This window comes from Pistacia vera, unplaced genomic scaffold (assembly GCF_008641045.1).
Source record: "Pistacia vera cultivar Batoury unplaced genomic scaffold, PisVer_v2 Contig135, whole genome shotgun sequence".
In the NCBI taxonomy this organism is placed as follows: domain Eukaryota; kingdom Viridiplantae; phylum Streptophyta; class Magnoliopsida; order Sapindales; family Anacardiaceae; genus Pistacia; species Pistacia vera.
In genome coordinates this window covers 714,370-731,420 of record NW_022195412.1, presented here as the reverse complement: position 1 = coordinate 731,420, position 17,051 = coordinate 714,370, and the positions used below count along the sequence as shown (strand labels likewise).

At 36.7% G+C, this 17,051-nt stretch overlaps 2 protein-coding genes across 2 annotated transcripts; both read right to left on the bottom strand.

The window, feature by feature from the left end:
- Positions 1–2,567: 2,567 nt before the first annotated feature.
- Positions 2,568–4,375, bottom strand: LOC116122508 (probable protein phosphatase 2C 25). Its single transcript, XM_031408350.1, has 4 exons — positions 3,889–4,375; positions 3,438–3,782; positions 3,170–3,349; positions 2,568–3,064 (listed from the first exon to the last, which is right to left on the bottom strand). The coding sequence occupies exons 1-4, from the start codon at positions 4,315–4,317 to the stop codon at positions 2,900–2,902; spliced, it is 1,119 nt and encodes a 372-aa protein (XP_031264210.1). The 5' UTR covers positions 4,318–4,375; the 3' UTR covers positions 2,568–2,899.
- A 9,994-nt stretch (positions 4,376–14,369) lies between these two features.
- LOC116122545 (ribonucleoside-diphosphate reductase small chain) lies at positions 14,370–15,724 on the bottom strand. The gene has a single exon (XM_031408382.1). The coding sequence runs from the start codon at positions 15,645–15,647 to the stop codon at positions 14,658–14,660; it is 990 nt and encodes a 329-aa protein (XP_031264242.1). The 5' UTR covers positions 15,648–15,724; the 3' UTR covers positions 14,370–14,657.
- Positions 15,725–17,051: the final 1,327 nt, after the last annotated feature.

Below are 17,051 nucleotides of genomic sequence, written 5' to 3'. Positions count from 1 at the left end.
ACACGAAGTCATACCATCCGATCACAAACCAAGTGGTTTAAATCTTCTAGTATTATTGGTTTGAATTATAAGTTATTTTATATTGGTATTGTATACAAATTCATCAATTCACCTTATAACATATTGACACATCAGTTTATATGGAAAAATTAGTGCGTCTAACATTATCTCTATGAATTATATGTTTATTTTATTGTATATTATTTCACCCCTGTCACGTTCATTTATGTTTACACAAATGACGTGTCATATTATATAATATTGTGGTGTATTATCCACTTATAGTTATCATTTTTCGTTAAAAGAATAATATAAGGACGAGATAATTCAAAGATAATAAATTTCACGTAAAATTAAAGAAAATTACAAAAAAAGAAAGAAAAAAATTGGCGACGTTTATTTTTCATGAACTTGAATAATGAGACACCACTATAAAGTATAAACTAATGTATATTAGGTTGTGCTAGATGAGTCTTAAAGCATTAGGTGTTGGCATGACAAATAACCTTAATTTTATGTACTAGATATTGTACTTTTCTTTCAGCACATGATTCAAATAAACACTAGAGCATTAAAGAACGGTTTTTTTTTTTTTAAAAAAAAAAAAAAAAACTTGTTTTCTTAATTTGTGTCAAATAAAAGTGTATTATTAACTCCATATACATATCAAGGGCCTTTAAAATTACTTCCAAAGTATGTTATATAAATTTTTGGATCTAAATTAAAGTGGTTGAACTTTAGATAAATATGTATCATAAGGTTCTAAATGCAACATAAATATGTAATGGTAACAAAAGAAATATGACTAATACCGAATTTTTTTTTTTTTTTTTTTTAACTAAGATGTTTAAGCTAGTTTACGCGCATTTCAATTAATTATCAGGAGAGACTGGTGTAACAATCACCATCACAACCCTCATTTAAACACGGATATTCAGATGAGAAATTAAACTTGAGACCATGCGTTTATCTATACTATTCCTTGTTTCCTTAATAGCTGGCTACCATAGATAGGTCTAAACCCAATTCCCAATCTTTAATTTTGTGAACACACTTATTCATTTTAGTTTTTATATTAATAGACAAGTTATCATCTGGGTGGGGTGATTTTGACTCTTGAGTGTATTACTCAAGAAATTTTGAATTCGATTCCCCTTACTCACTAATAAGAGTGACAATTAGAGGGTTTATCGATTGTTAATTTTAAAGTTCCGAGAGATTAGTTGAGGTGTACGTAAATTGATTCAGACACCCCCGATTATCCAAAAAAAAAAAAAAAAAGAGACAAGTTATGATATAATTTAATGATAATAATATATGATGTATTTTGAGGCTGTACATTCTTCCCCATATTACTTCTTTAGAAGTAGAATTGGGCGAAACTGGGAGGTAGTTTTGAGATAAAGACTACAAGGAAGTGGGCCAAAAGTGATAACAAGAAGCATAACAACCTTAAATTAGTAGATATTTTGTGGTGCACATTAGAACAAGTTGTAGGTGTTGAGTGAAGCTTGTGGGAAACGTTGCGTTATTAGCAGGGGCTGCAGGGCTTCTAACTGATTTCGTAAAGGGTATTTTTAAGGCCTGGACCAGTAGCCTAATACATCCAAAAGTGGAGAAAAAGCCTCCCAAGTATGCTTTCTCCATATGTATAAGCACTATTTTTTACTGTATAAGGAGCAATAATGCACATAATAATCTATCTTAATTTACTTTAAAAAGATAGAAATTTCTGTAATTTCAGATTAAAAATGGAGAATCCCATTTTACAAAAACTGAACTCAGATGGAGCTTGTCCTTGAGCTTTCTCCACATATACAGAAGCACTTTCTTTGACGATATTAGTAGCGAAAGAATTCAGAAACAGGGATCGAAACGGTAAAACCGGTTTTTTCCGTGCTAATTATTGTCCTGTTACGTTGTTTATCAATATCGTCATTCAAAGTTTTGAACCCTCTTGTGTCGGCGAGCATCGATGCACATAATAATCTAATCTTAATTTACTTTATAAAGATTGAAATTGCTGTAATTTCAGAAATAAAGAGAACAAAAAATAAACTTAGACTGAGCTTTTCCATGAATTCGCGGCCATATTTGTATTTTCTGGTTGCCTGTATTTTAGAATTTTTTCACCTTGGGGAGTGCAGATAAACCAAGCTCAAAGAACAAATCCAAGAGATGTACAGTCAAAACTTTTTGCAGCCATATGAAGTGTCTCTATAGTCTATACTACCATGAATATTTGATCAATCGAATTCGAGGAAAGAGGAGCAAAAGCAAAGAAAGAATTGACATTTCAGAACACAGGGAATCTAGAAATAAATAAACTATTGTAATAGCATGTTTGCATAAAAGAATATATTTCTGCCAGCTGCCTAACATGACTGACCTGTTCCAACTACAAAACAAAATGCCAAAAGCTCACTGGACACTGGCCGTCAATTGCCAATCTGAGCTGCCCCCATGTTCTTTTACAGTGAAAAGGACCAAAGCAGATTCTTATTCTCCATTGACATTTTACAGGTCAAATGTGAGCAACAACTCACAGTGCCTCAAATAGAAAGTACCGAAGAGAACGATCACAAGACAATACAAAAGGCAAATTTGTGGGCAAAGAATCTCTATTCTTCTTGAAATATACAAAATTTGATTACAAGGTTAGAGTCTTGAAACTGGGTTATTATTTTGTTCCTTGAAATGGGAAAACTAAAATATTAAAATTGTGATAATATACAAAGAAATGGGATTACTTCTAGGCTCTAGCTACCTAATTGAAGAAAAGACTTCGGAAAGCTGGCATTCTTAGCTTCTTCAACTGCAACTTTCTTCAAAAAATACTTGCAGGAGAAGAAGTAAACATCACCTATCTTCATTTATTTTCTGTCTTATTAGTAAATAATCACTGAACAAAATGGCCCAATTGGATTATCATCACACTTATATCATCCATGGAGCCTCTCCTTACTGACAACTCAGCTAGCTTTTTACAAGCAGAAGATGATTCTGGCTTCTCTACTCCTACACATAATGGGCGTACTAAATCTACTGCCTCCTGATTAGAAACCTGTTACAAGAAAGAAAATTTTCAAACACGATCAAATTCAAACATCATTTGAAAATAAAAATCATCGAAAATTACAAGAAAGTTCAAATGGGGTCACTAAATTACCTTATCCCAAAGACCATCAGAGGCTAAGATCAAGAACTCGCAATCCGGTTTAATTCGTAAAGCTTTGGTTTCGGGTTCAGCTATAACCCATTGTTTAAAATGTCTATCTCCAATTCCTCTTGACACAGCCAGAGAACCTTGAATTCTCCAAACACCATGATAACAATCCACATAACCACCCTGTAAAAGACGCATAACATAAACTTATCAGCTACTATAATAACATCACATCGACCCATTTCATTCTATTTTTTAAATGTTTACTCACCTGAGCTTCAATTCTGTCTCTTTCATCTTTTCTCGAGGGCTGGTGATCAGAAGTGAGTGCCTCAGCCACTCCTCCCCGGCTCAAAACGGCACGGCAATCACCGACATTTGAGACAACAAGATCGCTTTTTTGGATCAATGCAGTGACACAGCAAGTGCCACCGCCATGATTTTCCCTTAGAAATTCAGTATCTGTTGTCAAATAACCATTTCTAATTGCTCTCTCAATACCCTCTTCTTCAAATTTGCGCGAACACACTTCTGCCCTTATGTTTTTATCCAAATTCTTCGCCGCAAATTCGGCCGCTTTTGGTCCTCCATGCCCATCAAAAACACCGAACAAAGCCTGTGATCACACAAAAATATGCATTTAAATAAAAATTCATTAGGAAAATATTCTTCTAAGATATTTACTTAAACTCAGAGACGTTTAATAAATTCTTTTAACACACCTGTTTATGATTCCCATTAAGGCCAACGAAAGCAGAGTACCGATCCTCCATAGCGTAACCCCTTCTTCCTCTTTTACAATAAACGGAGTAGCCATCTCTCTCAACTTCCATGTCATCCACTCTCTCATCTCCACATGGCGTCATTTTCGGTCCAAAGCCACTCGACCCTCCGAACGGGATATCTAACCTAGCCGGCCTCTTCCTCTTCAACACGGAACCACATACACCGTCCTTTACAGCATTCACTTGTTTTTGAATCCGTGACGATAACGGTGACGGCGGTGACAACGTTGATGGCGGAGAAGGTGATTGAGGCGTTGTAACAGACGGAGGGCCATGGATCCTCGGAGATGATGAACATGAAACTGATGGCTTGCAAAACATTGACGGTGAAAAAATCGGCGAGTTCGGTAACGCCACTGCACACATCTTGCTCTGTGTTTCTTCTGCAATTTTCTCTCTTAATTCGGTTTCGCTTGAAATTTTTTCTGAATGTTTGCTCTCTAAACTAACGAAAGCTATATATATATATAGTCGTCAATACCGAAACTGCGCCGTAACGGAATTGACTAGGATTGACTCAGTTCAGTTCAGAGAAATTAGCGATGACTCACGCGCGTTGTTGTTGTCGTTAAATACAAACCCTTTGGATTATGAAGGCCTTGACCGAATTAATTGTGAAATATGGTCCAAGCTCAATAAATGCGAGTGCGTTTGTGTTTGCTTAATCAGAAAATTTTCATTAATAAATAAATAAGGAAAGAGTTAAAAAGAAGGCGGTGCGTTTTGATGACTAAAATATTTCAACGGTCAAAGACGTTAAAAATTTGGTTGAGACTAGCCAGACTGGGTCTATCTCCACATTTTTTAAAAGATTTTACTTTGTGCAAAGTAAACACGTAGCAGATTCTTATTGGCTGGAAGAGGTGGTACAAAGTTCAATAAAGTTTGTGGTGTATAGCGAGTTAGCTTACAGTTAAGGTAAGGTTAACAGTCGGTGGGCGGTGTCAAACTGCCCCGCCGGCTCTGTTGTTCTCTTCTTTAGTTTAGACTTTAGTTTAAGAGTGCCGCCACCATCAATTAAATTCTGGGATCCAAAATGAAATAGAAATGTCTTAACAAACGTAAGAAAACAGACAAAAAGATGACGCCCATAGATGGTGGTTATTGAAGAAGGCAAAACTACAAAATCAAAAATAGAAATGGACCAAGCTAGGAATGGATTTTCATATAATATTAATATACATGGGGTTGAGCTCCTTTTTCTGTAGAAGAATTGGTTATATAATAGTATTTTTCTTTTGATCTGTCCAGTGACTTTGCTTCGTTTGGTTGGATTTTGAGAATACTACTTTTAGTATTCTCTAAAAAGTTAAACAATAAAATACCAAAAAACTCACAATATTATTCAACTTTATTCAACATTTTTTAAACCTCCTAAATTTGTTAATTCAATTAAATACCCCTAAATATTTTTAATGTTTTTATTACGGCGACTTCGGTCACCCTCCAGCGATGGTGGCCGGCTGTCCATATTTGATGGTGGATTAAGGGTATTTTTGTTAACTTTTAATGTTTTATTATAAGGGGTGTTTTGTAAAAAAATAAACATAGAGGGTATTTTATAATTTGTAAATCCTACATCGTAATATCCGTCTAATTCAACTTTTTTTTAACTTTTTTCAAAAAACTTTTCTGAAAAATACAAAATTATGAACCACACGCAACCGTTATCTTCTCCAAGATTTGGTATAAATTTGAAATTCATGAGCAGGAAGATTTCTCCACTGTTGCAGACGCCCGCCAATATTTTTTTTTTTTTTTTTTTTTTGTGTGTGTGAGCTCACTCACGACTTTTGATGCATCTTTTCAAGCCCTAAAGATGCATGAACTGGGTCAAACAATTCTAAACGCCTGTAATACAAATAACATATTATATAATTAGGTCAAATTTTGTTTGGCTGAGGAAGATGTCAATGTCAATAAAGTCTCAGGAAACTTCTAGATGCCGACCAATGTAATGCCACAGTTTTGTTTCCCCATTGACAGAAATAAGTGCCTGCCTTAACGCTTATGGAATAATTAAACATCACACCTTTTATAGTTGGGAAACAGAAATGGAGTTCAATAATCAATAAGGTCAATATACAAGATAGACATCACAGAAAAATGCAAAGTGCCTGCCTTGGCCTCTATGGCATAATTAAACATCGCCAGGTTCACACCTTTGATAGCAGGACAACATAATGCCCTTAGAAAAGGTCTTACATAGCACAGAAATCATATGAGGAATTGAAGATATTTTTCAGGTGCATTTGGTTCAGGGAATATTGGATTATTGAGGTTATATCATCTTATATTACTTGATGACCACGTTTGGTTGTCAAGTAATATAAAATTCTGGTAATCTTTAAATACCAATAGTAGTTACTGTTGGTAATATTGGAGGCAATCTGATTACCTCAATTTTCCTAGGTATTCTAAAATTACCAAGGTAATTTTTTTTTGTTACAATTCTATCCCTCATTAATAAAAATTTTAAGACAATAATGCCCTTATTTTAAAATGTATTTACATGAATATGACTTTTACTATTTCACCTCAATTAATTAACTTTTTGGACAAAATTACCCTTGAATTCAAAACAAATTGCAGCCCACCCAAGCCACCACGCCCACCCACCCACCTGCCGCAGACAACCACCGTCGCAATCGGAACAGCGCACGGAAGACTGAAAATGGTTGTCGTGCGTCAATATGGTCGTCAAAGGCCAGATCCCAGACCGGCCACGTTTGTGGCTATCAACAACCATCGATCTGGCCATTGACTCCTAGATCTGTCACTTCTGGACATTTCCGGCCAGATCTCTGGCCAAAAATGGCCATATGGCGCACGGAGACCATTTCCTGCCTTCAATGCGTCGTTAGGTTGCCGGCTGTCGATGACCTGCGATGGTTGCCAGTGACCGGTAGTGGTTGGGTTAGTGAAGGTGTTTTGTTGATTTTCTAAACTTTTATTATGGAGTTGTTTTTGCTAAGTTTTTAAATGTAGGGGGTTATATAATCCAAATAATAATCAATATTAAAAAATAATATAATAATAATATTTAATTAGAGGACAATTCAATAATTTAAATAACATACCCACCAATTTATTCCTTCAAACCAAACATATTAATATAACATACCCACCAATTAACCAAACACATTTTCCTAAAGATTCCCAGTAATTTTTAAGGTAATCTAACTTTCTAGTAATCTAACATTCCCTGAACCAAACATCTCCTTAGACTATGAATAATTTGTATATGTAAACCATGTGAATCATTTGACGTATTTGAAAATATGAGACTTTTTCCAATTGGGAAGTATGTCATTTTGTGTTGATGCAATGATGCGCGATTTTGATACCAACTAAACGCACGTGGGAAATGCTAAGCTGGCTCAGATGACACACGTGTACGGGGGTATTGAACTGAATAGAAGATGAAGAACAATCTTTAAAGTGGTTCGGATGCTTAAATAAGCGAATCCTACGTCCACTTATATTGTATTAATATATGAGACCAGGTCACATTCAGCGAGCTGATTTACACAAGAGAGAGAGAGAGAGAGAGAGAGAGAGAGAGAGTGTATATATGCTATTCCAGAGAGAAATTAGCTAATCCCACAAACGGGAGAGGAACTCTCTATTTAGAGTGAGATGAATTGAGGTAATCATTACTAAATCAAGGAGTGGGTCAGATTGCCGTGCAAATCCTTCCTTGCGTCTCGTTGTTCACCGACTCGAGTGATTTACTCAACGCTTTCAGGGATTGGACATGTGAATTGCCTCTAGCCTTTCACCAGCCTAGCGCACACCTACTGCACTAGCAATAACATGCTACTTGCGCCAGTGTGCGACGTGGCTGCGTCTGAATGGCTGTTGGACTTACCTAAGCTCTGACCACTTATGTTGACAGGGCTCTGTGTCAACCCTACTTTTCCAGGCATAACATTTTGTCTTCTTCCGAAAGATTATAAGATTTCGTGAAACCCTAATTTTGAACTTAGATTCACAAAACAAGTTTGAAAGATGGCTAAGGCTCCGTTTGGCTTATTATTTGTTCCCATATTCTCAAACTGATTTTGCGAATACTGTTTGGCTTGTTATTCAGACAATACTACCCTGAAAATACAATTCTGACAGGTTTTTGACTGTTAGATAATTTGCAGCTTTTATTTCTCTTTCTCAGTTTTATTTCATTTTCTCAGTTTTCTTCACTGCATTAGTGCTTCACTACTGTGACAAACCATTCAACAAAGACCATCTCTCTATTACCTGCAAATACAAAACAAAGCACATTCAACAAAGCATTCAACCTGCAAATACAAAACAAAACACATTCAACAAACGACCAAAACATGAATTAGAAAACCACCCCACAGCACCACCAAAAGAAAGCAAATTCAACAAAATATTTTGCGAAACCCACCCACCACCCCACAGCACTAGATCTGTCCCAAAGACCATCTCTCTATTACATGTCGTAGCTGACTTTAGAACTAGGAAACTAGGAGAAACGGCAGCTAACCACGTCAGTTTTTTTGTGAAACCCACCCACCACCGTGAACCACCCCAAAGCACCAAATCTGTCCCCTGTTGCAGATTCACCGTGAACTACCCCACAGCACCAGATCAGTCCCACGTCAGATTCACCGCGAAACCCACCCACCACTGTGAACCACCCCACAGCACCAGATCTCTCCCTCGCCAGTTTTTTTGTGAAACCCACCCACCACTGTGAACCACCCCACCACACCAAATATGTCCCACGTCACAGATTCACCGTGAACCCACCCACTATTGTGAACCACCCACGTCGCAGATCTGTGCAGAGGGAAAGGTGATTGTGTTTGTCTCAGATTTGTCCAAAATATTTAGGGAAGGGACAGGTGATTGTGTTTGATTTTTTATTTTTTTATTTTTTTATTTTTTTTTTTTTGTTGTACAAAACTTAGGGAAGGTAAAGTGATTGTGTTTGATTTTTTTTTTTTTTTTTTTTTGGTTTGCAGGTTAATTGTGTAAAAACCATTCAGGGAAGGGAAAGGTGATGTGTTTTGATTTTTTTGTTTTGTTTTGTAGTTTATCGTGTATAAAACATCTGCGCATAATTTTGTATTTTATTGCATATCTGTCCAAATATTCAGGAAGGGAAAAAGACCTCACGAATTACCCAAATCCAATTTGTGAGCTCGCCATTACCTATTTGTTTTCAAGACACTCGAGATGCAATTTTCCTCATTTTTATTTTATTGGAAATAATTTGTGTTAGTACTATTTTTTCTTTTCATTAATCCTTTTAATTTCGATTGTAATTATGCGTTTTATAATTGGTTGACTTAAACTGATATCTGCACATGAACACGATTGGATCTGTGGATTTGTCTGTGGGGTTTAACGGTTACAGCATGTGCTATGTTGCTTACAATGTTTAGCACATGCGTCAAAATGTTTTGCAGTTTCATATGTTCTTTATGTAACATGCTGTATGTAATGGATAAATTTTGGGAGTAAAAAATTATTGGATTATTGGAAATAATTTGTTGGGATTTCACTAATTGATATATTTATTCTGTAGATTACGATCATATGCACAAATGTCAGTATAATTTGTCCTGACATCGCATGATTGATTACTATTTGCAGCAGAGGCGTAAGTTTCGACGTTTTTCCAGACTTGGAGTTTGTCATACACCCTGTTGGTCGACATTGTCTGTATCTTCCCCTGCATTGACATCTTCAAGTAGTGTCAGATCGAACGAGGTATAAGTTTATCTGTGTTTACTTGATTACGTTTACATGTGCGTATGTCTGTTTGTAATGTGATTGGTGATTCGTATGGTGTCCCAATGTTGGTTTTCGTTCTCACCGTACTGTCCTTAGATGGGTAATAACTTGAACTGGTATGCTGAGATGACCCACAAATTTCTGGTCATGTTGTCTGAGCGGGCGAAAGCTGCGCACGGTACTTCAATTAAAATAGCAGATTACCAGGAAATGTTGGACAACATATCATCAGTGGCTGGGAGGAGACTCAACGTCACACAACTAACCTCTAAGTACTTTTGCCTACGAAGACTATATCAAGAATGGCGGAAATTGCTGCAACACACGGGGTTCGGGTGGGATCATGAGTCACAAAGTCCAACATGTCCCGTAAAGGTTTGGCAAGCATATGTGAAGGTAAATTTTCAACTTTTTTAACTAATATTAATCAACGACACCGTAATTGTATGCATTTTTTTTCTCCGAACGGCCTAATATGAATATATTATTATTTTGCATTACTAGCAAAACCCACTGGCGTAACAATTCTACCACAAGTAGGGGTGTTATCGAGCCGAATTTTTGGCTTAACGAGCTCGGCTCGTGAAGGAGGAAGAATAAACGAGACGAGACCGAGCCGAGTCATAAATTATATGACTCGGCTCGGCTTGGTAATGGGTTTGACACATTTCGAGCCGGCTCGCGAGCCAACTCCAAATAATTTTTTTTTTTTAAATTCATTTTTTTTTTAATTTGCTGGGCAGCAACTGCCCGTCTGATTAAAGTTCGATGAAACCCCAAACCCCAAACAAACAACCATCGCAGATGATGAAGATCTGACGAAGAAACCCCCTACTCACCGATTAATGTCTTGGAACTCACTGTTCAGGGAGAATTAATCATAGAAATTAAGAATTCTTTTTTGAATATGTCAAATTGAGAAAGTAGAAAGTAATCAACAAACCTTGGATCATTCCATAATGAAGTTTTATCGAGCTCTGGGACAATAAGGGTGACATTTAAGTATCTGGCAATAGCGACCATGTCGTAAATCTATAGTATAGGCATTAAACAAATGGTTACATGGTAGCATAAAACAAGAGAGCTCCTGTGGAAAAGGACAGAAATTTCAATGCTGCTCACATTTGATTGAGTCCTCCATTGCAAGAAACCATCAAATAGCCATTATTCTTATAAACCCCTGTAAAACAATAGTTAACAGATTTAGAATAAGATCAGTTTTAGGATTCCCGACTTTTCATTAATAAAGGTAAAGTTAAAATGGGCCATGAACCTAAAAGAAGAGTGACAACTAGATCAAAAAAGCAAATGAACAAACGCTAAACCTGGTAAAGGAGAATCTTAAGAAAAAGATTGAATTTGATGAAAATCCCACGAAGATGATGACGATCCGACGAAGAAGATTCAGATCTGACGAAGATGATTCAGATCCGACAAAGAAGATTAAGATCCGACGAAGAACCCGCAACAAAGATGACGAAGTTCCGACGATGATCAGACGACGAAGATCCCGCGACGAAGATGACGAAGTTCCGACGACGATCAGATGACGAAGATCCCATGAAGCTGACAAAAATCTGATGAAACTTATTTGGATGATGATGGAGAACAAAATCGTTACTTTGGGAGGAGTTTGATTGAAACTTTTACGGCAAGGGTTTCTACTAGTGTTGGATTTCGATGATTTGGGGATTTTAATAACGGGGGCTATTTTGTTATTTTTTAAAACTTGTATTGTATTAATTTCAATTAAGTCCCAATAGTTTAGAAATTCTCAAAAAATCGCCCGCTATTTCGAGCCGTGCATGGCTCGAACTCGGCTCGGTTTGTCTCACGAGCTGAGTCAAGCCAGCTCGTTATCAAATGAACCGAGCTGTTAACGAGCCGGCTCGCGAGCAGCTCGGTTCGTTAAGCAGCCCTAACCACAAGGGACTTTCTCACAAGAACCTTTATGAAATCATATTTGAGAAGCAAACTGCCACTGGGAGATATGCGTACAACTCTACATCTCAACCGGTGGAGACCTCCAGTTTTTCCAATCAGGGTGCAGTTCCCATAGATGATAACGACTGTGAACCTGATTCAGATCAGATGACAGGGGAAAAACTGCCAAACACATCTAGTCATGGAAGAGCAAGAAATAGGAGCAGGCGAAGCCGCCCGAGACAATCACTGGCGGATGTCATTGGTAGATTGACGGACGAGCTTGTGGAGAAGCGGACTATGGAATCGAGGGCTAGCAATCGCAGTGCAGATGAGAGGGACGAAGAGAACACCAGTGGTCCATCTGATCCGTTTTCCATGAGCAATTGTATTGACATCATAACGACCATGCAAGTACCTACACAGTTTTATCTTTCGGTTGTCAAGTACTTGTATCAAAATCTAGGGTGGCGGGAGATATTCGTGAAACTCCCGCCCGAGGAAAAGGCAAACTGGATTTATAACGACTTTCCGAATTTGTAGATGACACTATATTTCCTAAGTGTTTGCTAGCCCTTTTGTATGCGTCAGTGGGCACTTGTCATTACAATTAGAATTTATAATACTACTGTATGAACTTATTAATTGTGCTACTGTTTTATGTAATATTACATGTTTCAACCCCGTTTTGGATTGTTATTAGAATTAAATATTAACTGTTAGATTTTGTTAATTGAGGATCAATGTTTTGCAAATGTGCAGGTTTAAATGGTGTCGTCTAGCCGTACAAGAAGAAGACGACGTTGTACAGATGATGAAGAAGAAATACTGACAAATGGCCGAAATAGAGAAGGACCGAGTCAACCACAGCAAGGAATTATAGACAATATGATAGCTGTACGAGATAACATAACGAATGCACTGTGTGCAGCACAATGAACCATGTTGTAGTTGTTAATAGAGTATACGTGTAAGAAAGATTGTAAAGGTTAATAATTAGTACTTTTGTCATATATATATTAATTTGATGTTTTTAAACAGCTGGATTAATACTTGAAATTAATATGAGTTTTTGTTTTTTAATATTTACTTGTGACAAAATTACCAATAAAAGGTTTAATATTATTAAAATATAAATTGATAATTTATATATATAATAATACATTATTTTAACAAAATGCACTAAAATATTATATTAATAAATCATTTATAAAAAAAAAATATATCAATCAAATATTCAACACAAATATCAAGGTAAAAATACTTTATCAAACACATATTTTTCAAATTCTATTCTCGTAATCATAACCCTACTTAATTATCCAATATTATTCCTAAAATTATATCTAAAATAATAAACCAAACGGAGCCTAAATTATTATTATTATTTAAAAAAAAAACATGCATATATTCTCAAGACATGTCCTTCAAAGAAGTTTCCGCCAAATATGTACAGATTTTGGCAAGGTCTTGTACTACATGGAACCATGTTACCAATGTCAAGTGATTACAAATTTCAGAAGGAAACTGAACAGGATTCAATTCAAGTAACAGCAGAATTATGAGTCTTCATATCATACCCATGAGAGCTTCCAAGAAGACTGGATGAAACAGGGAAAGGAACCTTTTATAGTGGCTCCCTGTTAATGTAGAATCACAATCAATACCCAGAAAAAAGCTAAATTTCCTGAAGCAGATGCAAATATGTAGAGAAATTCTTGGTAGAACAACTCACCTCAATGCTTATAATCCAAAGCTTGGTGAAGACAAGGTAGACGGTAGTCATAAAGAGAGACATTATTTGAACCATGTAGAGGGTTTTGCAGATAACAGAAACAGGTTTAGCATCCCCATTACTGGAAATACATCAGAAGCATATTGTAAGTAGCAATTTTTATGTGCATTTGGAAACAGATTAACACCATAATACCATGAAATTCACATAACACAGCAATAGAAGTCTTGAAGGTTCCAGACTAATCACTCAGGTTTTGTGATTATAGGCTTATAGCTAACAAGTTTTACTTTTACACTGTAAATAATCAGCAGTAATGTGCTTGTTCACTACATAAAGTTTGTTGAATCAAAAAAAGATGTCAAAACATTCCAAATTAGTGTTCTAATTTGCTTTAAACTGCAGCCACATCAATATTTCAAAATATCCAGCGAAGGATCCACAGATTCAATTAGCAGTAACCTAAGGAGTAACATTCATAAATATAGTAAAATTTCTTTTCTACCATTTCCTAAACAGATGAACTAAACAAACAAACAAATGAAAAAGATGTGCATTTGGAAACGGATTAACACCATAATACCATGAACAACTCAAATAACACACAATACAAATCTTGAAGGTTCCAGACTAATCACTCCGGTTTTGTGCTTATAGGCTTATAGCTAATAAGTTTTACTTTTACACTGTAAATAATCAAAGCAGTAATCTGCTTGTTCACTACATAAAGTTTGTTAAATCGGAAAAAGATGTTCAAAACATTCCAAATTAGTGTTCTAATTTGCTTTAAAATTCATGCACTTTCATCACATTCCAGTTCATATCATCATATATCACACACTATGAACATACATATGTTGAATATTTGATATCAGACAACAAAATTTTCAGATCATTACATACAAAATACAGATAAAGAGACTTATAAGCTATAAGTAAGAGCTCAGTCCACATCAATACTTCAAAATATTAAGCGAAGGATCCACAGATTCAATTACCAATAACCTGAAACTTAATTTCCTTTCTAAAGAAGATACACATATTTTGAAATTCAACAAGAATACACCCTCAATTTGATCAAATATCAAGTGAAATACAAAGCAATTATCAACATATATTAGAAGTAAAGGATATTCAAATTCAATTAGCAGTAACCTAAGGAGTAACATTCATAAATATATTAAATCTTTTTTTTTTCTATCATTTCCTGAACAGAGGAACTAAATAAACGAACAAATGAAAACCACCACCAACATATTAATACTACAGAAATATTATTACTCTAAAAGTCTTCATCCATTTTGAATACGTGGGTGGTTCCATTGGCGTTAATACTTGACATAATTGAAGCCTTCTGATACTCCCCAACTCTCTTCTCAAAGAAATTAGTCTTTCCTTGAAGCGAAATCAGCTCCATCCAATCAAAAGGATTTGTCACACCGTAGACCTTCCCGTACCCGAGCGCACCCAACAGCCGATCTGCAACGAACTCAATGTATTGACTCATTAACTCCCCGTTCATTCCGACCAGCGCGCACGGCAGCGCGTCGCACACAAACTCCCTTTCTATATCCACCGCCTCCTTCACAATCCCCTTCACGCGCTCCTCACTTAACTTCGTCCTCAACAGACTGTACAACAAGCACGCGAAGTCACAGTGCAGTCCCTCGTCACGCGAGATCAACTCGTTAGAGAAAGTTAATCCCGGCATTAACCCGCGTTTTTTAAGCCAAAAGATAGAGCAAAAACTCCCCGAGAAAAAAATCCCTTCCACGCAAGCAAACGCAACTAATCTCTCGGCGAAAGTCTCCGAACCGTCGATCCAATTTAACGCCCAGTTTGCCTTTCTAGCCACACACGGCACCGTTTCAATCGCGTGAAACAAACGAGTCTTTTCTGCAGAATCTTTAATATAAGTTTCGAGAAGAAGCGAGTACATTTCCGAGTGGATATTCTCAATCGCGATTTGGAAGCCGTAGAAGGCGCGCGCCTCAGCGACTTGGACCTCCTTCATGAACCGCCCAGCGAGGTTTTCGAGAACGATGCCATCGGAGGCAGCGAAGAAAGCCAGAACGTGCGTAATGAAGTGCTTCTCATCGGGGGTTAGGGTTTCCCAGTGACGGAGATCCGGAGACAAATCGACCTCCTCGGCGGTCCAAAACGACGCCTCAGCTTTCTTGTACATCTCCCAGATTTGTGGGTACTGTATCGGAAACATACAGAACCGGTCAGGGTTCGAGGCGAGAAGTGGCTCTTCAGGGATCGAAGGCATTTTGATAACTTCACTAATTTAGATAGAGCAATGGAGTAGTTTTTGAATTCTGGATTGCTATGGACTGTGGAGAGGATTGTTCGGTTTTATAGAGGAAAATTGAGAGGGGAAGACGAAGATTTGAAATTTTAGGCTTAGGGGTAATTTTGAGAATTCGGATTAAATTCTGAGACGTGGATAGTTTTTGTGTGGTTGTGGGACTATTTTGAGAGTGAAATTACGTATTTAGAAATTCATTTATGGAGTTTGAAATTTGGGGGCAAAGCTTGTGAGGGAAGCTTTTAGAGTTTTAAAGAAGTTTAAAATTTAGCGGGAGTTTTAATGGGCGCGAGGTTCGGATTTCGAGCTGAGTTGGTACTTGGTAAGTTGAAGTGGCTGGCACATAGAGAGCAATAGCATGAACGTTACGTGAGGCGGGTCTTAATTGGGGTTAGCACAAGCATGAGGCGCTCGCTTGTGGAAGTCACGTGCCACCTTGTGGGTTTGTGTAGCATAATTGTGGTCGGCTTTGGTTAGGTAAGTGAAATTGTGCAAAAGAGACTTCCCCCTCAAAATGAAATTGTGCGAAAGAGACTTCCCTCCCAAAATGAAGTCTTATTTGGGTTAACAATGATTTCAAATTAAAGTCTATTTTAATTTTTAAGGTACTCAATTTTAACATATGTTAAAAGAGAAAGTATTTTTGAATCATATACATGGTTTTACAACGAATGGCTAAAACCCGTTTTAATCATTGAACCGGATTAACTTGAGGTTGAACCAATATGAATAGTTTCAAACCGCTTTTCAACCGTTAGGTTAAAGAATGAACTGCGATTCTAGATAGATTTATTAATTATTAGAGTTTTCAATAATTACAGTGTTGAATCATAGTTCAACCACCAAGCAAAGAATAAATCAATCAAATCGCCCGACCACGAACCAGCCCCTTGACTAAGTCAAGGCCTGGTTCAAGTAAAAAAACATTGATTAGATTTTGGTATAACCATCCAATGATGAAGTTTCATACTAGTGCGAGACTAGATGATTATACCAACATAAAAAAGGTTACACTATATGGTTTTTGGCCTTTTGGCTTAGTTTAATTTTCAACAGGGTTGAAGTGTTAGATTCCCGTCAAATCTAACTAAAGAAAAGAAACCTAGCGGAAAGAGGTCTTGTGGCCTTTCGATAATTTAAGGGGTTTAAGTTAGTTTTGAAAGTTTCAAGGGGTCTGAATGTTATTACCCTATTTGATGGGATGGTTTCAGTGATGCTTGGTTAATATATACTCAAATTCAACTTTGTAAAATTTATCTTTCTACCGATTGGAGTAAATTAGTAAAAGAAGACGCGGCTTTCACTGAGAGCATTTTTCATAATGTCATAATACAAAGCCTCGTGTCGTTTTATGTTCAAACCACT